The 24,150-nt window shown below is 43.8% G+C and overlaps 2 protein-coding genes across 2 annotated transcripts in view; both read right to left on the bottom strand.

Annotated features, from left to right (window-relative positions):
- Window positions 1-24,150, bottom strand: part of LOC120041005 — a 220,468-nt gene that overhangs the window by 142,306 nt on the left and 54,012 nt on the right. The gene's annotated exons all lie outside the window — the stretch shown is intronic.
- Window positions 10,253-16,447, bottom strand: LOC120041012 (tripartite motif-containing protein 16-like). The gene is made up of 6 exons (XM_038985979.1): window positions 15,783-16,447; window positions 15,264-15,359; window positions 12,362-12,595; window positions 11,249-11,408; window positions 11,064-11,123; window positions 10,253-10,832 (listed from the first exon to the last, which is right to left on the bottom strand). Exons 1-6 carry the CDS (start codon window positions 16,377-16,379, stop codon window positions 10,324-10,326), a joined length of 1,656 nt encoding a protein of 551 aa, XP_038841907.1. The 5' UTR covers window positions 16,380-16,447; the 3' UTR covers window positions 10,253-10,323.

Here is a 24,150-nt window from a genome sequence, read left to right as displayed (position 1 = left end):
TACAGATTCTGTTGTATGATGTTAAATGCTCTTTGGGCATTTTCAAAAGCTAAAGATAAACTACTACCACTTGTATAAAGAACAGTATCATCTGCATAAACATGAACATCCGCTGTTTCAATAAGATCCCCAATGTTGTTGATATACAAAATGAACATCCGCTGTTTCATTAAGATCCCCAATGTTGTTGATATACAAAATGAACATCCGCTGTTTCATTAAGATCCCCAATGTTGTTGATATACAAAATGAACATCCGCTGTTTCATTAAGATCCCCAATGTTGTTGATATACAAAATGAACATCCGCTGTTTCATTAAGATCCCCAATGTTGTTGATATACAAAATGAACATCCGCTGTTTCATTAAGATCCCCAATGTTGTTGATGTATAAAATGAACATCCGCTGTTTCATTAAGATCCCCAATGTTGTTGATATACAAAATGAACATCCGCTGTTTCATTAAGATCCCCAATGTTGTTGATATAAAAAATTAACATCTGCTGTTTCATTAAGATCCCCAATGTTGTTGATATAAAAAATGAACATCTGCTGTTTCATTAAGATCCCCAATGTTGTTGATATACAAAATGAACATCCTCTGTTTCATTAAGATCCCCAATGTTGTTGATATACTAAAGGAACAACAGTGGGCCCACAATAGAACCTTGTGGAACACCTGAGCACAACTCTATGGACTCAGATGTACAACCATCCTCCATTACACATTGTGTACGATTTGATAGGTAATTTATAAACCAATCTAGAGCATGACCTGTAATTACACAACATTTTAACCTTTGCACTAACACAGCATGGTCCACGGTGTCAAACGCCTTCGACAAATCAATAAAGACAGACACACTTGTTGTCAAGAGCACAGTGGATGTCATTTAAAACCTTCAATGTTGCTGAAACAGTGCTGTGGCCAGACCTAAAACCTGACTGCATTCCATTAAAGAAGTTGTTTTCTTGGAGGCCTTCAGCTCCCTACTAAATAATGACTCCAGTACCTTTGACAGTACAGACGATGTTGATATGGGTCGATAGTTGTCAAGTAGCGAAGGATCTCCACCTTTCAGGAGAGGCAGTACAGACGATGTTGATATGGGTCGATAGTTGTCAAGTAGCGAAGGATCTCCACCTTTCAGGAGAGGCAGCACAAAAGCAGATTTACATAACTTGGGGATTTCCTTCACGTCAAGCATGAGGTGAAAAATATAGGGGGGAGCAATGATGTCAGCAGCTAGGTGTAGGAAGCGGGGGTCTAGTTCATCAGGGCCAGGGGATTTTGTTCTATCAATTTATTTCAGGGCTTTACACACTTCTGAAACAGAGAAGGATGAGAAGGAGAACCTGGTGAAGGAGTGTACAGGGGTGTCAGGGATGAGAAGGTGAACCTGGTGAAGGAGCGCACAGGGGTGTCAGGGATGAGAAGGAGAACCTGGTGAAGGAGTGCACAGGGGTGTCAGGGATGAGAAGGAGAACCTGGTGAAGGAGTGTACAGGGGTGTCAGGGATGAGAAGGAGAACCTGGTGAAGGAGTGCACAGGGGTCTCAGGTAAATTCACAGGGGGGGTTTAACATTTTTAAATAAACTGCCTGCATCTATAAAATGCTGATTCAAGGCTTTCAGAATGGAGCTTCTCTCAGTTACAACCTGAGTGTCGACCAACAATAGTTTGGGAAGCTGTGAATCTTCTGTTCACTCCAAACCTTTCACTACTTGTCAAAATGTGGAGGGATTATTTAAATGATCTGAAGTAGATTTCAGGTAGTGGTCTGCTTTCACTTTTCAGATCATAATGATCTGTAGTAGATTTCAGGTAGTGGTCTGCTTTCACTTTTCAGATCATAATGATCTGTAGTAGATTTCAGGGAGTGGTCTGCTTTCACTTTTCAGATCATAATGATCTGTAGTAGATTTCAGGGAGTGGTCTGCTTTCACTTTTCAGATCATAATGATCTGTAGTAGATTTCAGGTAGTGGTCTGCTTTCACTTTTCAGATCATAATGATCTGAAGTAGATTTCAGGTAGTGGTCTGCTTTCACTTTTCAGATCATAATGATCTGTAGTAGATTTCAGGGAGTGGTCTGCTTTCACTTTTCAGATCATAATGATCTGTAGTAGATTTCAGGTAGTGGTCTGCTTTCACTTTTCAGATCATAATGATCTGTAGTAGATTTCAGGGAGTGGTCTGCTTTCACTTTTCAGATCATAATGATCTGTAGTAGATTTCAGGGAGTGGTCTGCTTTCACTTTTCAGATCATAATGATCTGTAGTAGATTTCAGGGAGTGGTCTGCTTTCACTTTTCAGATCATAGCCACACCCATATTTCAAAGACTATTTAAAAGCCATCCAATCATCTGCTGAACCAGACCCTCTTGCTTTAGCCCACATAGCATTTAGATCCCTTATGATTTTAGTAAGTTCCTCAGTAAACCAGGGCTTCTCTCTGCCCTTAATCCTGAATGTATTTAAAGGGGCCTATTGCATACATCCTGGAATACGTTGTGGAAGTAAGAAAAGGATAATTCAACATCAGGGATTAATTCTATTCCATTCAATAATGGTTACATCATGTAAAACACCAGGAGTATCAAACAGCTTCCTGTTTCTTTTTGTAATGACACGTGGAGAATGCTCAGGAATTTGACCATCTCTCACACAGGCAAGAGCACAGTGATCACTTGTGTAATTTGCAAAAATACCAGAAGCATTAAAACGATGAGGAGTATTGGTTAAGATCAAATCAATCAAAGAGGATTTCAGAGGATCCTTTATATTGAACCTCGTTACACTGTTGACAATCTGAGTGAGATTATAGGTTTTGTATAGAATTTAGAGATGATCAGAGCTAGATGTTAACCAGTACTGATTCAGATCACCCATCAGGACAAAGTCAGAGTTGACATGCTGTGATAATCTGAAAATACAATCCAGAGAGCCAGCAGTAGCAGATGGTCTATAACAACAAGATACAACAATATTTAAACAGGAGCAGATGGTCTATAACAACAAGACACAACAATATTTAAACAGGAGCAGATGGTCTATAACAACAAGATACAACAATATTTAAACAGGAGCAGATGGTCTATAACAACAAGATACAACCATATTTAAACAGGAGCAGATGGTCTATAACAACAAGATACAACAATATTTAAACAGGAGCAGATGGTCTATAACAACAAGATACAACAATATTTAAACAGGAGCCAAGGTTAAGGTTCAAACACAGATATTCAACTTGCTGAGGTTTAGTAGAAGTCAGACGGCTGAGAACTTGTGTTTTACGTAAACAGCAACACCTCCACCCTTAGATTTACCATCTGCACCTAAAACATTGTAACCATTTATGCCAATATGTTTGTCTGCAATATATTTTTGGAGCCAGGTTTCAGAAAGCATAAATACATCAGAGTGGTCAGTTTTTATCCATATATCCACAACATGAAGCTTCAGCAGCAGACTTCTTACATTCATACACAGAAACTTCCGCTCTGACTACTTAATTGGGCAGGGGGAAGAATGTCAGGACCTGGGTCAGATTGCACATTTCCAGACGGTAGAAGCAGCAAGATAATGGCCAGTCTAGATCGGGGGTTACAACATTTGGATTTATAGACAGCACTTGAAGGACAATCCATAGTCACCAGAATCTTTAACGCCACACCATTCAGGAGATGTGTAAAGTCCAGAGACATGGTTAAGTACCAAGAAAACAGTCCTGACATGTAAGAGCAAGAGTCCCATTTCTCCCATGTTGTTTGGGATGTATGTGCATAGATCTCACGTGCATTCACAGAGCAGGCGTGTAGTTTCTCCCAAAACTCGAGGGAGAAACAGTCATATATTTCCTCATTCACAGAGCAGGCGTGTGGTTTCTCCCAAAACTCGAGGGAGAGACAGTATATTTTTCCTCATTCACAGAGCAAGCGTGTAGTTTCTCCCAAAACTCGAGGGAGAAACAGTCATATATTTCCTCATTCACAGAGCAAGCATGTGGTTTCGCTAACAAAAACGGTATTAAAAATCACTAAAATCCAGACCAGAATGGATGGTCATGTAAAAGTAGTGAGCGAAATGTTTGGTGGGTCACTCAGTCAGTTGAGGGCACCTGTACCAGACTGGGAGAGACAGACCAGAGCAGGAGAGGACACCTGTACCAGACTGGGAGAGACAGACCACAGCAGGAGAGGACACCTGTACCAGACTGGGAGAGACAGACCAGAGCAGGAGAGGACACCTGTACCAGACTGGGAGAGACAGACCAGAGCAGGAGAGGACACCTGTACCAGACTGGGAGAGACAGACCAGAGCAGGAGAGGACACCTGTACCAGACTGGGAGAGACAGACCAGAGCAGGAGAGGACACCTGTACCAGACTGGGAGAGACAGACCAGAGCAGGAGAGGACACCTGTACCAGACTGGGAGAGACAGACCAGAGCAGGAGAGGACACCTGTACCAGACTGGGAGAGACAAACCAGAGCAGGAGAGGACACCTGTACCAGACTGGGAGAGACAGACCAGAGCAGGAGAGGACACCTGTACCAGACTGGGAGAGACAGACCAGAGCAGGAGAGGACACCTGTACCAGACTGGGAGAGACAGACCAGAGCAGGAGAGGACACCTGTACCAGACTGGGAGAGACAGACCAGAGCAGGAGAGGACACCTGTACCAGACTGGGAGAGACAGACCAGAGCAGGAGAGGACACCTGTACCAGACTGGGAGAGACAGACCAGAGCAGGAGAGGACACCTGTACCAGACTGGGAGAGACAGACCAGAGCAGGAGAGGACACCTGTACCAGACTGGGAGAGACAGACCAGAGCAGGCGGGGACACCTGTACCAGACTGGGAGAGACAGACCAGAGCAGGAGAAAACACCTGTACCAGACTGGGAGAGACAGACCAGAGCAGGAGAGGACACCTGTACCAGACTGGGAGAGACAGACCAGAGCAGGAGAGGACACCTGTACCAGACTGGGAGAGACAGACCAGAGCAGGAGAGGACACCTGTACCAGACTGGGAGAGACAGACCAGAGCAGGAGAGGACACCTGTACCAGACTGGGAGAGACAGACCAGAGCAGGAGAGGACACCTGTACCAGACTGGGAGAGACAGACCAGGGCAGGAGAGGACACCTGTACCAGACTGGGAGAGACAGACCAGAGCAGGAGAGGACACCTGTACCAGACTGGGAGAGACAGACCAGAGCAGGAGAGGACACCTGTACCAGACTGGGAGAGACAGACCAGAGCAGGAGAGGACACCTGTACCAGACTGGGAGAGACAGACCAGAGCAGGAGAGGACACCTGTACCAGACTGGGAGAGACAGACCAGAGCAGGAGAGGACACCTGTACCAGACTGGGAGAGACAGACCAGGGCAGGCGGGGAGCAGTGCACCAGGTAACAGGGGATGTGAGAGTGTCCAGAGATGAGTCTTTCCTTGGAGCAGGAACACAGAGCACAACTAGGACAGCATCACACTTTCTGCTCTACACAAACTACAGGACCAATCAAAAGCTGGGACACACCTGACATAGACAATCAGGTGAGAACACATGATAGTCCCACTGAGCTCACTGGGACACACCTGACATAGACAATCAGGTGAGAACACATGATAGTCCCACTGAGCTCACTGGGACACACCTGACATAGACAATCAGGTGAGAACATATGATACACTGAGCTCACTGGGACACACCTGACATAGACAATCAGGTGAGAACACATGATAGTCCCACTGAGCTCACTGGGACACACCTGACATAGACAATCAGGTGAGAACATGAGTCCCACTAAGCTCAAACCAGATGGGATGGCGTATCGCTGCAGAATACTGTGGTAGACATGCTGGTTAAGTGCGCCTTGAATTCTAAATACATCATAGACAGTGTCACCAGCAAAGCACCCCCACACCATCACACCACCTCTTATCAAGTGAAATGTGAATGACTATCTATTGCTGCAAAGAAACCACTACTAAAGGACACCAATAAGAAGAAGAGACTTGCTTGGGCCAAGAAACACGAGCAATGGACATTAGACCTGTGGAAATCTGTCCTTTGGTCTGATGAGTCCAAATGTAAGATTTTTGGTTCCAACAGCCGTGTCTTTGTGAGACGCAGAGTAGGTGAACAGATGATCTCTGCATGTGTATTTTCCACCGTGAAGCATGGAGGAGGAGGTGTGATGGTGCTTTGCTGGTGACAGTGTCAGTGATTTATTTAGAATTCAAAGCACATTTAACCAGCATGGCTACCACAGCATTCTGCAGCGATACGCCATCTCATCTGGTTTGAGCTTAGTGGGACTATCATTTGTTTTTCAGCAGGACAATGACCCAACACACCTCCAGGCTGTGTACGGGCTATGTGACCAAGAAGGAGAGTGATGGAGTGCTGCATCAGATGACCTGGCCTCCACTTGATTTTGTTTAACACGTTTTTGGTTACTACATGATTCCATATGTGTTATTTCATAGTTTTGATGTCTTCACTATTATTCTACAATGTAGAAAATAGTAAAAATAAAGAAAAACCCTTGAATGAGTAGATGTGTCCAGACTTTTGACTGGTACTGTATGTTAAGGGGATGGTTCACCCCAATAGAAACGTCCATTCTCTAAATACCATCTTATTAGATGGAGCCATTTCCCCCCATTAGTTTGGGATTCAGACCTGCAGTCGTCTTGATTTCAGACACTTTGGAGAAGTGTTCCACAGGCAGTAAATCTATTGTAGAATACATGGAACCTGGATCCATTTCATTCTATTAACATGGTTTATGTGTTATAGCAGTAATGGGGTTAAACTGATATTAAAATGACAACACCATAGGTGGTACCAGGTCAGGGGAGTTCATCTCTTCTCCCAGCATCCCTGGGACAGTACTGATCAACATAGCTGACCTGATGCAGAGGTGGACCAGTGATGTTTTCCTCAGTGGTGAGACTTGCCCTTCCATTTGACACACCTTTACCTGATGAGATCATACAAGACGTTACAGGCTTATTGCACGTGGAAACACACCTGCGTTAAAATAATGTTGAATATTTAATAAGCAGTGTTCGAGTTTGTTGAGTTTGTTGTAATGGAACCAATAGAAAAGTCCTAAAAGTACAAACAAACCCCGCCCACCTGGAGGACTAAAGGAAATGCTCAAAGTATTTGTAAGATTTCAAATAGTATTTGAATCCATGGTGGTATTTGTTAGAGAACACTGTAGCAAAACATTTAGCAACAGAATTATTTTAGTTCAGTTAGTCCCTCCCTGTTTCAGTTCATTTTCTTCAGTTTGGTGCCTTGTGGATATGATTCAGGTCTCCATGGAAACATCAATGTAAATTCACCTTTGATTTTTACTCCTCACTTTCCCTTTCAGGTCCATTGGGTTTTACTGCCCCCTGCTGGAGACTGGCGCACACTGCAGTCCCTTTCAGGTCCATAGGGTTTTACTGCCCCCTGCTGGAGACTGGAGCACACTGCAGTCCCTTTCAGGTCCATAGGGTTTTACTGCCCCCTGCTGGAGACTGGAGCACACTGCAGTCCCTTTCAGGTCCATAGGGTTTTACTGCCCCCTGCTGGAGACTGGAGCACACTGCAGTCCCTTTCAGGTCCATAGGGTTTTACTGTCCCCTGCTGGAGACTGGAGCACACTGCAGTCCCTTTCAGGTCCATAGGGTTTTACTGCCCCCTGCTGGAGACTGGAGCACACTGCAGTCCCTGGCTTTCTTTGTGCAGCCGGATGATGAGGCCCTCATCAATACAGGTACTGTATGTAGAACCATAGTAAAGACCAGTATGGACTATCAATACAGATACTGTATGTAGAACCATAGTAAAGACCAGTATTGACTATCAATACAGGTACTGTATGTAGAACCATAGTAAAGCCCAGTATGGACTATCAATACAGATACTGTATGTAGAACCATAGTAAAGACCAGTATGGACTATCAATACAGGTACTGTATGTAGAACCATAGTAAAGACCAGTATGGACTATCAATACAGGTACTGTATGTAGAACCATAGTAAAGACCAGTATGGACTATCAATACAGGTACTGTATGTAGAACCATAGTAAAGCCCAGTCTGGACTATCAATACAAAGTGACCATTTAGAATGAGGCCCAGTTCAATGAGAGGAAGTCTTAACAGAACTGGGGGATGACAGACAGGAAGTGGGGGGGTGGAGATCTAATATATTTTTGTGCCAAACACTAAAGCATGATTTTGTAATAAATTTACACCCTATTCCCTACGTAGAACACTACTTTAGACCTGGTCAGAAGCACCGTAGTGCACTACGTAGGGAATAGGGAACCATTTGGAACAGAGACAGTAATTCCCTTGAACATCTTCCTCTTCCTCATCTGGTTTCTTGAACAGCCCTTCACTCCTCCCCTCTTCCTCCCCTCCTCCCTTTTCATTCTATTCTATCAGCCACACCACTAGCTCACCTCCACACAATACATTTACAAGTTAAAGACACACCTTGGAATAAATAACAAAGGAAAACTATTACTAGATGAAGTTTAGTGTTTTTTATTATTTCCCATCACCATAAATCATATTTAATCACTGAACAGTAGCAGACCTAACTTCATCTGTTCCTGACTCTGGATAGTGGATTAAAAAGACCATCAATCTCCAATGATATTAAAGTACTATTCTGAACATTACTGATATACTGAGTGGCAAGTCAAGATATCTGCTGGTTTTATTGTTTGGTCAATAGCACCACCTGCTGGACAGGTTTAATGTTGCTGGACTGAGCAGTATGGGAGGATGAACGATGACACATTTAGGGCCGGTTTCCTGGACATCTACATTGAACATACTTTTTAGTCCAGGACTAGGATTAATCTGTGTCTGGGAAACCAGTCCATATAGTTTAGTAGAAAGTAAGTGATACCAGCTTGTAGTGGGCTGACTAGTCCTGAATTGTCCTTTAGTTCCTGGACCATTTTCCATGCAGCTCCAGGTGACAGAGAACACATCAATTAGGACCAACAAGCTGATCAATGATACTGAGGAGAATTACATAGAGACAGAGAACCAACTGAGAAAACATATCAATGGTTCTGAATGACAACCAATATACATCAACACCAGACATCATGATTCATGGAAATGTACAAGATTAAAACATTGCAATTACAAAAATATGAAAACATTGAATTTTAATTCATAACATCTTCTGAAGATCAAATCAGTTAAATCATTGTAGATAAAACAGAGCAGAATGAATCATCACATCTGGGGACCATCACCACCAGCATGACTAGTATCTATGTGGACCCTACTACAGTTTAACCAGCTCAGCTATAGACTACACCAGCATGACTAGTATCTATGTGGACCCTACTACAGTTTAACCAGCTCAGCTATAGACTACACCAGCATGACTAGTATCTATGTGGACCCTACTACAGTTTAACCAGCTCAGCTATAGACTACACCAGCATGACTAGTATCTATGTGGATCCTACTACAGTTTAACCAGCTCAGCTATAGACTACACCAGCATGACTAGTATCTATGTGGACCCTACTACAGTTTAACCAGCTCAGCTATAGACTACACCAGCATGACTAGTATCTATGTGGACCCTACTACAGTTTAACCAGCTCAGCTATAGACTACACCAGCATGACTAGTATCTATGTGGACCCTACTACAGTTTAACCAGCTCAGCTATAGACTACACCAGCATGACTAGTATCTATGTGGACCCTACTACAGTTTAACCAGCTCAGCTATAGACTACACCAGCATGACTAGTATCTATGTGGACCCTACTACAGTTTAACCAGCTCAGCTATAGACTACACCAGCATGACTAGTATCTATGTGGACCCTACTACAGTTTAACCAGCTCAGCTATAGACTACACCAGCATGACTAGTATCTATGTGGACCCTACTACAGTTTAACCAGCTCAGCTATAGACTACACCAGCATGACTAGTATCTATGTGGACCCTCCTACAGTTTAACCAGCTCAGCTATAGACTACACCAGCGTGACTAGTATCTATGTGGACCCTACTACAGTTTAACCAGCTCAGCTATAGACTACACCAGCATGACTAGTATCTATGTGGACCCTACTACAGTTTAACCAGCTCAGATATAGACTACACCAGCATGACTAGTATCTATGTGGACCCTACTACAGTTTAACCAGCTCAGCTATAGACTACACCAGCATGACTAGTATCTATGTGGACCCTACTACAGTTTAACCAGCTCAGCTATAGACTACACCAGCATGACTAGTATCTATGTGGACCCTACTACAGTTTAACCAGCTCAGCAGTACCATCGACATAAAACCCAGGATAGAGGGGCTGAGTGAATGTGGTCTGGACTCTGTGGAGGAGGGTCATTGTGTCAGAGACACTGTAGAAGGACAGAGTACCTGCCTTGTGATCCAGGTACACTCCTACTCTGGAGGACTGAGGGCCTGATACTTTAGTCTCAACATTATTGTGTATGAAACAATAATCACCACTATAGCACTGTAAACTCCAGGACTTGTTATTGAATCCAAATCCACCACCTGTCCCTGTTCTGTTGATTTTTTTATATGAGACTGCTATAAAAACATAACCAGTCCACTCCACCTCCCAGTAACAGCGTCCAGACAGACCCTCTCTACACAGAACCTGACAGTAGTATGTGAATCTGTCTGGATGGTCAGGATATGGTTGGACTTGGCGTGTATAGGTCACCTTTCTGTTCCCTTCAGACAGAGAGAGAAATGTGTATGCTGTGTTTGGGTCCAGTGTGAGCTGACAGGAATCTGGGAGAAGAGCAGAGACCAATGAGGGGAGTCAGAACAATAAGTTAAGTCAGATACTGTATCTACCCTGTCTTTGATTAGAGCACAGCAGAGATCAAATCAGAGACATATGAGGAGTCAGATAGATACCCAGTCTTTGATTAGATCTACTATTGCTATATATTTCTAGAGGGATTGTTAGGAGTGTCAGTAAAAAGAGACTGTTAGTTACTTCACAATAAAGAGACTCACATTGTAACAACTGTTCTCTGGTCTTGGGCTCTGGAGGCAGTACAACATCCACTATATTCACTACAGACACACAAACACATTGACAGAGAGAGGGAATGTTATCATCAGACCATATTCCACATGTATATGACTAGTAGGGAACTTTCAATGGTCTAAAGTTGATGTTCTTATTGTTTTCAACACACCTGTAGTGGAGATCTTGGTCCATTCTCCTTTAAGGAAGTCTTCTAGTTTCTCTCTCAGTTCAGACACAGTCTTACTCACATCTCCAAAGTACTGAAGAGGACGGACAACGATGCTGGGTAAGTCTGAAGATACACTGATACTGGAGAGAGACTGATAACTCTGGAGAGAGAAAGAGAGAGAGAGAGAGAGACAGATAGAGAGAGGGGGAGAGAGAGAGAGAGAGAGAAAGAGAGAGGGACAGAGAGAGAGAGGGGGAGAGAGAGAGAGAGAGAGAGAGAGAAAGAGAGAGAGAGAGAGAGAGAGAGAGAGAGACAGAGCCAGAGAGAGAGCGAGGAACAGCGAGGGACAGAGGGAGAGCGAGGGACAGAGGGAGAGCGAAGGACAGCGAGGGACAGAGGGAGAGACATAGAGAGGGACAGAGGGAGGGAGAGGGACAGAGACAGAGAGAGAGAGGGACAGAGACAGAGAGAGAGAGGGACAGAGAGAGAGAGGGAGAGCGAGGGACAGAGGGAGAGCGAGGGACAGAGGGAGAGCGAGGGACAGAGGGAGAACGAGGGACAGAGGGAGAACGAGGGACAGAGGGAGAGCAAGGGACAGCGGGAGAGAGAGGGACAGAGAGAGAGAGAGGGACAGACAGAGAGAGAGAGGGACAGACAGAGAGAGAGAGGGACAGAGAGAGGGACAGAGGGACAGACAGAGGGACAGACAGAGAGAGGGGAACAGAGACGGACAAAGACGGACAGAGGTAGGGGAAAGAGAGAGAAAAAGAGACAGAGGGACAGAGAGAGGGACAGAGACAGAGGGAGAGAAAGGGACGGACAGAGGAAGAGAGAGCGACGGACAGAGAGAGAGAGGGACGGACAGAAAGAGAGAGAGGGACAGAGAGAGAGAGAGGGACAGACAGAGAGAGGGACGGACAGAGAGAGAGAGAGGGACGGACAGAGATAGAGAGAGAGAGAGGGACAGACAGAGAGAGAGGGACAGACAGAGAGAGAGGGACAGACAGACAGAGAGAGAGGGACGGACAGAGAGACAGGACAACATAATGATGTAGATGAATAGTTTCACATGAAGTTAATTTCATATCACATGTAACAAGACAGTTTAGTTACCTGGAGGAAATGGATGTGATCCTCTGTGTGTGAGAGCTGCTCCAGCTCAGTGCTTCTCTTCCTCAGCTCAGCTATCTCCTGCTTCAGTTGCTCCAGAAGTCCTTCAGCTTGACTCACTTGAGCCTTCTCTTGGGCTCTGATCAGCTCCTTCACCTCAGAGCTCCTTCTCTCAATGGAGCGGATCAGCTCAGTAAAGATCAGATCACTGTCCTCCACTGCTGACTGTGCAGAGCGCTTTTGAGAGAGAGAGAGAGAGACAGAGGCAGACACAGAGAGACAGACAGAGAGAGAGAGAGACAGAGAGACAGAGAGAGCGAGAGAGAAAATAGGTACAGTAGCCTCTGCACCTCAGAGCGCTGCCATCCTCAGAACGCTGCCACCCTGCTCTCCAGGTCCACCAGGCCTTGTCCCCCCTCATGGACAGGCAGGTACAGAACACCTCTTGGTCCTGCTCTACTCTCCTCCCTCCTGGACAGACAGGTACAGAACACCTCTTGGTCCTGCTCTACTCTCCTCCCTCCTGGACAGGCAGGTACAGAACACCTCTTGGTCCTGCTCTACTCTCCCCCCTCCTGGACAGGCAGGTACAGAACACCTCTTGGTCCTGCTCTACTCTCCTCCCTCCTGGACAGACAGGTACAGAACACCTCTTGGTCCTGCTCTACTCTCCTCCCTCCTGGACAGACAGGTACAGAACACCTCTTGGTCCTGCTCTACTCTCCTCCCTCCTGGACAGACAGGTACAGAACACCTCTTGGTCCTGCTCTACTCTCCTCCCTCCTGGACAGGCAGGTACAGAACACCTCTTGGTCCTGCTCTACTCTCCTCCCTCCTGGACAGACAGGTACAGAAAACCTCTTGGTCCTGCTCTACCCTCCTCCCTCCTGGACAGGCAGGTACAGAACACCTCTTGGTCCTGCTCTACTCTCCTCCCTCCTGGACAGACAGGTACAGAACACCTCTTGGTCCTGCTCTACTCTCCTCCCTCCTGGTATCCAGTAGCCTGCGAGGCCATAGCTGGAACACCAGCGAGGCCATAGCAAATGAATTGAAACGAACCTTCACAGAGCCTCTTCTGACTGGAATGATCCTTAGAATTACATTTCATTCTTACAACGTTAACTAGATATCATCTGTGTCATTTATAGCCTGGTACAGATAGTAAAACTACATTAAATACAACGTTATCTAGATATCATCGCCACATAACTTATGTGGAATTTAAAAGACACCGTTAACGTTACCGTTAGCTAGCTCACAACGTCTGTTACACTGTAACTTACCGGCAGCCTCACATAAAAACGTATTGGTTAACAAAGCTTTGATTCTGACCAAAGTCTATAGTAGTGAAAAGTCTCTCTCTCTATTGTAACTTACCACAAATTGCCATCATAGCCTATCTACATGAATGTGTCCTGTCAGAGTCTTTTCCTCTCCGTTAACCGTTAGCTAGCAGTCTCGAGCCACAGCTGACGTTGACCACAATGAGCTACAAGTAGGACTGACGTCACTACCGGTGCAGCAGCCTCTGCAGCAGCAGCCTCCCCCGGGTCCTAGTGCCCGCCCGGTAACACGGTTAAGATGCGATGGAACGGTTGATGGGAAAACAACAAATCAGAGAAAATATATTGACTGATATATTGAATTGTTTAGGGTAGCTTTAGCTTTGGCTTTAATCAATTCAGAAAATACTTGAAAACCAAAATAAAAAAGAATAGTAGCCCTCAGGAACCGCAAAACCCTCACAGACCAACTTCTTCTTCTGTGATATAATGGCGGTCCGCAAACCAACGTTAAAGGTGCATGGCGCCACCTACTGTGCTGGAGTGTGTCCAATCACGGTTTACACCACTTCTAAATCCTCCTACCTAACTCAGAACTTCAGAGAAAATAAAAAAGAGTCCTACTAACTTCTAATAGACCCTCCCCCATCCCCCAAATCCCTTCCAAACCCCCCCAACCCCGTCCAACCTCAATGACCCTACACTTCAATCTTTCCCTCTTTATGATAATACTAATAAAACACCCTTCCAACTAACCCTACACTCATTAAAAACCCACTACCCCATTCCACTACTTTGACCCTATCTGCTCCTGCACCATGACAACTAACCCTACAATCATTAAAAACCCACTACCCCATTCCACTACTTTCACCCTATCTGCTCCTGCACCATGCCAACTAACCCTACACTCATTAAAAACCCACTACCCCATTCCACTACTTTGACCCTATCTGCTCCTGCACCATGCCAACTAACCCTACACTCATTAAAAACCCACTACCCCATTCCACTACTTTGACCCTATCTGCTCCTGCACCATGCCAACGACCTGGGAGGACGGGACACCACCACTCAACACACCCTGTAACTCTTCTGAAGTCAAATCTCGTATGACCAAATACTTCTCTGGTTCTGAACTCTTCACCACACCTTCTACCTCACTTAACTCTCCCTCATTCATTTCCATTTCACCTCCAGAACTCAGTCTGGCGCACGACTCACTCTGTTTGCACTTGAATTATAACATTTGATATGTCTCTATTCCTTTGAAATTAAATGTTGTGTAATGTTTACTGTTCATTTCTGATTGTTTATTTCACTTTTGTTTACGGTTTATTTCACTTGCATTAGCAATGTAAACGTATATTTCCATGCCAATAAAGCCCTATGAATTGAATTCAATTGAGAGTGAGAGACAGCTCCATTTTAATGTTTCGGGGACATGTTATGTGATGAGGTAGCCCAGTCAGTTACATTAAACAGTCTATTCTCTGAAAGGGGTCCAGACAGCCTGTTCCCAACAGTGGGGTCAGTGGGATTGGATAGGGGGCCCCTCTCCCTCTCTGATTGGAGAAGAGAAGTGAAATGGTGTGTCTCCTCTGGTCAACAATACTCACCTTGAAAGACTCCACATCCTGTTGGAGCTCCTTCAGCTCCTTCTCTCTCTCCTGGAATCTCTGCTGGACCTTCTGCTGACTCATCCCCAGCTGCCTCTGTGGAGAATCACTCTTCAATGAGCTATCAAGCTTTATTAGTCCAGGAGATCAATAGTATAGTAATGTGACATAGGACCCATAGAGAGGAAGGTCTACAATCCCGAGGAAGTCCCTTTACAATATGATATTATGTTGCTATGTTAATGATTATAGTTTTTATGGTGGGCCTACATGTATCAAGGGGAAGAGACTGAACTTTGAACTCATAAAAGGCCATTCAGAATGATAACAGTGTTTGACTTTAGAAAATGGTGATACATTTGGAGAATCTGGGTTAACATATCTATATACTCAAGGTTTGTGTTCATATTTGTGGATCCATTTCATTTGAATGATCTCATATTCAAACAGATTTAGTTCCTACTGTATCTTTAATTCTTTGTTTATCAAACAGTCACCAACAAGTTGTTCTGGTCTTACCTGTTTCCCAGTCCTCTCTGCTGCAGCTGACACTGTATAATGGCCTTTATGTTCATCCATTGTACACAGATAACAGATACACTGCTGATCGGTACGACAGTAAACCTCCAGCAGTTTGTCATGATGAGAGCAGATCTTCTCCTGTAGTTGTGCGGTGGCTTTGACCAGCTTGTGCTTCTTGAAAGCAGGAGATTCATAGTGAGGTTGGAGGTGAGTCTCACAGTAAGAGGCCAGACATGCCAGACAGGACATGAGGGCTTTCTGCTTTCTGGTCCCAGTGCAGAAATCACACGCCACATCTCCAGGTCCAGCATAGCACAGAGCAGGAGGGGGAGCAGCCTGGAGTCCTGTCTTCCTCAGTTTCTCCACCACCTCAGCCAACATGTTATTTTTCATCAGCGTAGGCCTTGGAGTGAAGGTATGTCTGCACTGAGGACAGCTATAGACCCCTTTCAGAACATCCTGATCCCAGCAGCCCTCAATACAGCTTCTACAGTAACTGTGTCCACAGGGGATGGTGACCGGCTCCTTCAGTAGATCCAGACAGACAGAACAACAGAACTGGTCCTGGTCCAGCAGAACTCCCTGTTGAGCCATTTGGACGGTTGTTCACTCTCACACAGACAGACGACAGAGAGAATCAGATCAGTTTCGTTTCCACATAAGAAAGTTTGTGGAGGGGAGGGACTTCCTGGTTCTGCCAGATTGCTGTGGTTAGAGGAAGGGAATGAGGGAGAGAGAGAGAGGGAGGGGTTGGAGGAAAGGAGGGAGAGAGAGAAAACTGCAGGCAAAGTTGAGAAGGAGACAATATTTTAGTTCCCAGGTTAGGACCCTTAATATGGAATAAATGAAATAGAGTGGTTAGAATATATAAAGGGTAACAGTTTCTATGAAGTACATATCTATAATGCTTTTAATGAATGTTGTAATGTCTTAAACTGATATGCTGTGATACTAACTATAAGCGTCCATAATAACTCATACGTGGTTGTAAAACTGTACAATGTGTTCTAGATAATTAGCTACAATGGGGGGAGGGGGACTTGAAATGGATACAATGTTCTGTAGGTGAAATGAATACTGGATGTATAGACTGATCATTGAGAATGATGTAACACTTTACATTACAGTGTGTTTATTGGTGTGTAATTGGTCCTGTTAGTACAGTGGTGTAACAGGTACTGTGATGCCTCATTCTTCCACTGTACCAGCAGCAGTAACCCTAACCAGTAATAAGGCTACTGTCATGGAAAGTGGTACAGCAAATATAAAGTAAGGATTTATACATGTCATCTAGGATATACTGTATGTAATGATATGTCTCTGTCTTCTAGATGGTGTTCTATACTGTATGTAATGATATGTCTCTGTCTTCTAGATGGTGTTCTATACTGTATGTAATGATATGTCTTCTAGATCCTGTTCTATACTGTATGTAATGATATGTCTTCTAGATGGTGTTCTATACTGTATGTAATGATTTGTCTTCTAGATGGTGTTCTATACTGTATGTAATGATATGTCTTCTAGATGGTGTTCTATACTGTATGTAATGATATGTCTTCTAGATGGTGTTCTATACTGTATGTAATGATATGTCTCTGTCTTCTAGATGGTGTTCTATACTGTATGTAATGATATGTCTTCTAGATGCTGTTCTATACTGTATGTAATGATATGTCTTCTAGATGCTGTTCTATACTGTATGTAATGATATGTCTCTGTCTTCAAGATGGTGTTCTATACTGTATGTAATGATATGTCTTCTAGATGGTGTTCTATACTGTATGTAATGATATGTCTTCTAGATGGTGTTCTATACTGTATGTAATGATATGTCTTCTAGATGGTGTTCTATACTGTATGTAATGATATGTCTTCTAGATGGTGTTCTCTACTGTATGTAATGATATGTCTCTGTCTTCTAGATGGTGTTCTATACTGTATGTAATGATATGTCTTCTAGATGGTGTTCTATACTGTATGTAATGATATGTCTTCTAGATGGTGTTCTAAACTGTATGTAATGATATGTCTTCTAGATGGTGTTCTATACTGTATGTAATGATATGTCTTCTAGATGGTGTTCTATACTGTATGTAATGATATTTCTCTGTCTTCTAGATGGTGTTCTATACTGTATGTAATGATATGTCTCTGTCTTCTAGATGGTGTTCTATACTGTATGTAATGATATGTCTCTGTCTTCTAGATGGTGTTCTATACTGTATGTAATGATATGTCTTCTAGATGGTGTTCTATACTGTATGTAATGATATTTCTCTGTCTTCTAGATGGTGTTCTATACTGTATGTAATGATATGTCTCTGTCTTCTAGATGGTGTTCTATACTGTATGTAATGATATGTCTCTGTCTTCTAGATGGTGTTCTATACTGTATGTAATGATATGTCTTCTAGATGGTGTTCTATACTGTATGTAATGATATGTCTTCTAGATGGTGTTCTATACTGTATGTAATGATATGTCTTCTAGATGGTGTTCTATACTGTATGTAATGATATGTCTCTGTCTTCTAGATGGTGTTCTATACTATATGTAATGATATGTCTCTGTCTTCTAGATGGTGTTCTATACTGTATGTAATGATATGTCTTCTAGATGGTGTTCTATACTGTATGTAATGATATGTCTCTGTCTTCTAGATGGTGTTCTATACTGTATGTAATGATATGTCTTCTAGATGGTGTTCTATACTGTATGTAATGATATGTCTCTGTCTTCTAGATGGTGTTCTATACTATATGTAATGATATGTCTCTGTCTTCTAGATGGTGTTCTATACTGTATGTAATGATATGTCTTCTAGATGGTGTTCTATACTGTATGTAATGATATGTCTCTGTCTTCTAGATGGTGTTCTATACTGTATGTAATGATATGTCTTCTAGATCCTGTTCTATACTGTATGTAATGATATGTCTTCTAGATGGTGTTCTATACTGTATGTAATGATTTGTCTTCTAGATGGTGTTCTATACTGTATGTAATGATATGTCTTCTAGATGGTGTTCTATACTGTATGTAATGATATGTCTTCTAGATGGTGTTCTATACTGTATGTAATGATATGTCTCTGTCTTCTAGATGGTGTTCTATACTGTATGTAATGATATGTCTTCTAGATGCTGTTCTATACTGTATGTAATGATATGTCTTCTAGATGCTGTTCTATACTGTATGTAATGATATGTCTCTGTCTTCAAGATGGTGTTCTATACTGTATGTAATGATATGTCTTCTAGATGGTGTTCTATACTGTATGTAATGATATGTCTTCTAGATGGTGTTCTATACTGTATGTAATGATATGTCTTCTAGATGGTGTTCTATACTGTATGTAATGATATGTCTTCTAGATGGTGTTCTCTACTGTATGTAATGATATGTCTCTGTCTTCTAGATGGTGTTCTATACTGTATGTAATTATATGTCTTCTAGATGGTGTTCTATACTGTATGTAATGATATGTCTTCTAGATGGTGTTCTAAACTGTATGTAATGATATGTCTTCTAGATGGTGTTCTATACTGTATGTAATGATATGTCTTCTAGATGGTGTTCTATACTGTATGTAATGATATGTCTCTGTCTTCTAGATGGTGTTCTATACTGTATGTAATGATATGTCTTCTAGATGGTGTTCTATACTGTATGTAATGATATTTCTCTGTCTTCTAGATGGTGTTCTATACTGTATGTAATGATATGTCTCTGTCTTCTAGATGGTGTTCTATACTGTATGTAATGATATGTCTCTGTCTTCTAGATGGTGTTCTATACTGTATGTAATGATATGTCTTCTAGATGGTGTTCTATACTGTATGTAATGATATTTCTCTGTCTTCTAGATGGTGTTCTATACTGTATGTAATGATATTTCTCTGTCTTCTAGATGGTGTTCTATACTGTATGTAATGATATGTCTCTGTCTTCTAGATGGTGTTCTATACTGTATGTAATGATATGTCTTCTAGATGCTGTTCTATACTGTATGTAATGATATGTCTTCTAGATGCTGTTCTATACTGTATGTAATGATATGTCTTCTAGATGGTGTTCTATACTGTATGTAATGATATGTCTCTGTCTTCTAGATGGTGTTCTATACTATATGTAATGATATGTCTATGTCTTCTAGATGGTGTTCTATACTGTATGTAATGATATGTCTTCTAGATGGTGTTCTATACTGTATGTAATGATATGTCTCTGTCTTCTAGATGGTGTTCTATACTGTATGTAATGATATGTCTTCTAGATGGTGTTCTATACTGTATGTAATGATATGTCTCTGTCTTCTAGATGGTGTTCTATACTATATGTAATGATATGTCTCTGTCTTCTAGATGGTGTTCTATACTGTATGTAATGATATGTCTTATAGATGGTGTTCTATACTGTATGTAATGATATGTCTCTGTCTTCTAGATGGTGTTCTATACTGTATGTAATGATATGTCTTCTAGATGGTGTTCTATACTGTATGTAATGATATGTCTTCTAGATGGTGTTCTATACTGTATGTAATGATATGTCTCTGTCTTCTAGATGGTGTTCTATACTGTATGTAATGATATGTCTTCTAGATGGTGTTCTATACTGTATGTAATGATATGTCTTCTTGATGGTGTTCTGGACTTTTGGCCTTTCCCGTGCTTCTACTACTTTCTAGGGGAGTTTTTCCCAGCCACCGTGCTTCTACTACTTTCTAGGGAGTTTTTCCTAGCCACCGTGCTTCTACTACTTTCTAGGGAGTTTTTCCCAGCCACCGTGCTTCTACTACTTTCTAGGGAGTTTTTCCCAGCCACCGTGCTTCTACTACTTTCTAGGGAGTTTTTCCCAGCCACCGTGCTTCTACTACTTTCTAGGGAGTTTTTCCTAGCCACCGTGCTTCTATTACTTTCTAGGGAGTTTTTCCTAGCCACCGTGCTTCTATTACTTTCTAGGGAGTTTTTCCTAGCCACCGTGCTTCTACTACTTTCTAGGGAGTTTTTCCTAGCCACCGTGCTTCTACACCTGCATTGCCTGCTGTTTGGGGTTTTAGGCTGGGTTTCTGTACAGCACTTTGTGACATCAGCTGATGTAAGAAGGGCTTTATAAATACATTTGATTGATTGATTTTTTATATTTTTCAATCATTTCATCCAAACTGCTCGCGCTCGTCTGCCAGGCGCTAAAATAGAACGTGGTTCTATTTTTTGATGCGCTGCAAGTCCCGCCTCTCCCATCTCCTCATTGGTTATTAGGAGCATATACCCACGTGGGTGATTGAAAGCTGACCTGAGGTCCACACTCCAGTCCAGTTGGTGGTGGTGATGCACCTTAAAGTTGGTTGCCAACTGATACACATAACGTCCACAGAAGAAGAAGAAGAGATTACTAGAAACTACATTTCCCCCGTTAATCTGTGGGTTAATTGACGGAGTAGAGAACAAGATTTTGTGTGACTCAAAATCCTCTCCATCCTCCTCTCCACCCTCTCCGAGTTGGGCATCTCCGGCGCAGCCCACGCTTGGATTGCGTCCTACCTGACAGGTCGCTCCTACCAGGTGGCGTGGCGAGAATCTGTCTCCGCACCACGTGCTCTCACCACTGGTGTCCCCCAGGGCTCTGTTCTAGGCCCTCTCCTATTCTCGCTATACACCAAGTCACTTGGCTCTGTCATATCATCACATGGTCTCTCCTATCATTGCTATGCAGACGACACACAATTAATCTTCTCCTTTCCCCCTTCTGATAACCAGGTGGCGAATCGCATCTCTGCATGTCTGGCAGACATATCAGTGTGGATGACGGATCACCACCTCAAGCTGAACCTCGGCAAGACGGAGCTGCTCTTCCTCCCGGGGAAGGATTGCCCGTTCCATGATCTTGCCATCACGGTTGACAACTCCATTGTGTCCTCCTCCCAGAGCGCTAAGAACCTTGGCGTGATCCTGGACAACACCCTGTCGTTCTCAACCAACATCAAGGCGGTGACCCGTTCCTGTAGGTTCATGCTCTACAACATTCGCAGAGTACGACCCTGCCTCACACAGGAAGCGGCGCAGGTCCTAATCCAGGCACTTGTCATCTCCCGTCTGGATTACTGCAACTCGCTGTTGGCTGGGCTCCCTGCCTGTGCGATTAAACCCCTACAACTCATCCAGAACGCCGCAGCCCGTCTGGTGTTCAACCTTCCCAAGTTCTCTCACGTCACCCCGCTCCTCCGCTCTCTCCACTGGCTTCCAGTTGAAGCTCGCATCCGCTACAAGACCATGGTGCTTGCCTACGGAGCTGTGAGGGGAACGGCACCTCCGTACCTTCAGGCTCTGATCAGGCCCTACACCCAAACAAGGGCACTGCGTTCATCCACCTCTGGCCTGCTCGCCTCCCTACCTCTGAGGAAGTACAGTTCCCGCTCAGCCCAGTCAAAACTGTTCGCTGCTCTGGCACCCCAATGGTGGAACAAACTCCCCCACGACGCCAGGTCAGCGGAATCAATCACCACCTTCCGGAGACACCTGAAACCCCACCTCTTTAAGGAATACCTAGGATAGGATAAAGTAATCCTTCTACCCCCCCCCCCCCCCCCTTAGATTTAGATGCACTATTGTAAAGTGGTTGTTCCACTGGACATCATAAGGTGAATGCACCAACTTGTAAGTCGCTCTGGATAAGAGCGTCTGCTAAATGACTTAAATGTAAATGTAAAATTTGTCAAAATTCTACAAAAGATCTTGTTTTCAAGTAAAATAACAAACCAATGTTTATATCCCAGGACAAATGACCTAGCAACAGCAAGATAGCTAGCTAAATAGGACAAATGAGCTAGCAACAGCAAGCTAGCTAGCTAAATAGGACAAATGAGCTAGCAACAGCAAGCTAGCTAGCTAAATACGGATGACGGATCACCACCTCAAGCTGAACCTCGGCAAGACGGAGCTGCTCTTCCTCCCGGGGAAGGACTGCCCGTTCCATGATCTCGCCATCACGGTTGACAACTCCATTGTGTCCTCCTCCCAGAGCGCTAAGAACCTTGGCGTGATCCTGGACAACACCCTGTCGTTCTCAACTCACATCAAGGCGGTGACCCGTTCCTGTAGGTTCATGCTCTACAACATCCGCAGAGTACGACCCTGCCTCACACAGGAAGCGGCGCAGGTCCTAATCCAGGCACTTGTCATCTCCCGTCTGGATTACTGCAACTCGTTGTTGGCTGGGCTCCCTGCCTGTGCCATTAAACCCCTACAACTCATCCAGAACGCCGCAGCCCGTCTGGTGTTCAACCTTCCCAAGTTCTCTCACGTCACCCCGCTCCTCCGCTCTCTCCACTGGCTTCCAGTTGAAGCTCGCATCCGCTACAAGACCATGGTGCTTGCCTACGGAGCTGTGAGGGGAACGGCACCTCAGTACCTTCAGGCTCTGATCAGGCCCTACACCCAAACAAGGGCACTGCGTTCATCCACCTCTGGCCTGCTCGCCTCCCTACCACTGAGGAAGTACAGTTCCCGCTCAGCCCAGTCAAAACTGTTCGCTGCTCTGGCCCCCCAATGGTGGAACAAACTCCCTCACGACGCCAGGACAGCGGAGTCAATCACCACCTTCCGGAGACACCTGAAACCCCACCTCTTTAAGGAATACCTAGGATAGGATAAAGTAATCCTTCTGACCCCCCCCCCCCCCCCCCCCCCCTCCCCCCCTTAAAAGATTTAGATGCACTATTGTAAAGTGGCTGTTCCACTGGATGTCATAAGGTGAATGCACCAATTTGTAAGTCGCTCTGGATAAGAGCGTCTGCTAAATGACTTAAATGTAAATGTAAATAGGACAAATGAGCTAGCAACAGCAAGCAAGCTAGCTAAATAGGACAAATGAGCTAGCAACAGCAATCTAGCGAGCTAAATAGGACAAATGAGCTAGCAACAGCAAGCTAGCTAGCTAAATAGGACAAATGAGCTAGCAACAGCAAGCTAGCTAGCTAAATAGGACAAATGAGCTAGCAACAGCAATCTAGCGAGCTAAATAGGACAAATGAGCTAGCAACAGCAAGCTAGCTAGCTAAATATCCATGAACCGTTTCATGTGTTTTGACCTGTTCCCAAATTAATATAGTTGGTTAAGAGTTTGTTTTTATATTTCAGCCTGCATGTCCTGATCATGTCTGGTGTGGATTGACAAAATCAACATCCCGGTATAGCCAGCATGTTAGGCATACGCTTATTAGTGTGGTTAGGTTTAAAATCACGTTTTAAGAAGAGAAATTGTATAATTAGGCGATGTTTATCACTTTGTGGCTGTGGTAACTAGTGACGACCCAGCTCAGCTGATGCTGCCAGTGAATCTGTGGTGCTGTCACTAAATC

Source organism: Salvelinus namaycush, unplaced genomic scaffold (assembly GCF_016432855.1).
Source record: "Salvelinus namaycush isolate Seneca unplaced genomic scaffold, SaNama_1.0 Scaffold4, whole genome shotgun sequence".
In the NCBI taxonomy this organism is placed as follows: Eukaryota; Metazoa; Chordata; class Actinopteri; order Salmoniformes; family Salmonidae; genus Salvelinus; species Salvelinus namaycush.
This window is presented reverse-complemented; position numbering and strand designations above follow the sequence as displayed.

Coding starts and splice junctions, on each gene's coding strand:
- LOC120041012 (XM_038985979.1), bottom strand. CDS start 16,379: ATGGCTCAACAGGGAGTTCTGCTGGACCAGGACCAGTTCTGTTGTTCT. Junction 12,596..15,263: donor AGGATGTGGAGTCTTTCAAG/GTGAGTATTGTT, acceptor CTCTCTCAAAAG/CGCTCTGCACAGTCAGCAGT. Junction 11,409..12,361: donor ATCACATCCATTTCCTCCAG/GTAACTAAACTG, acceptor TTCTCTCTCCAG/AGTTATCAGTCTCTCTCCAG.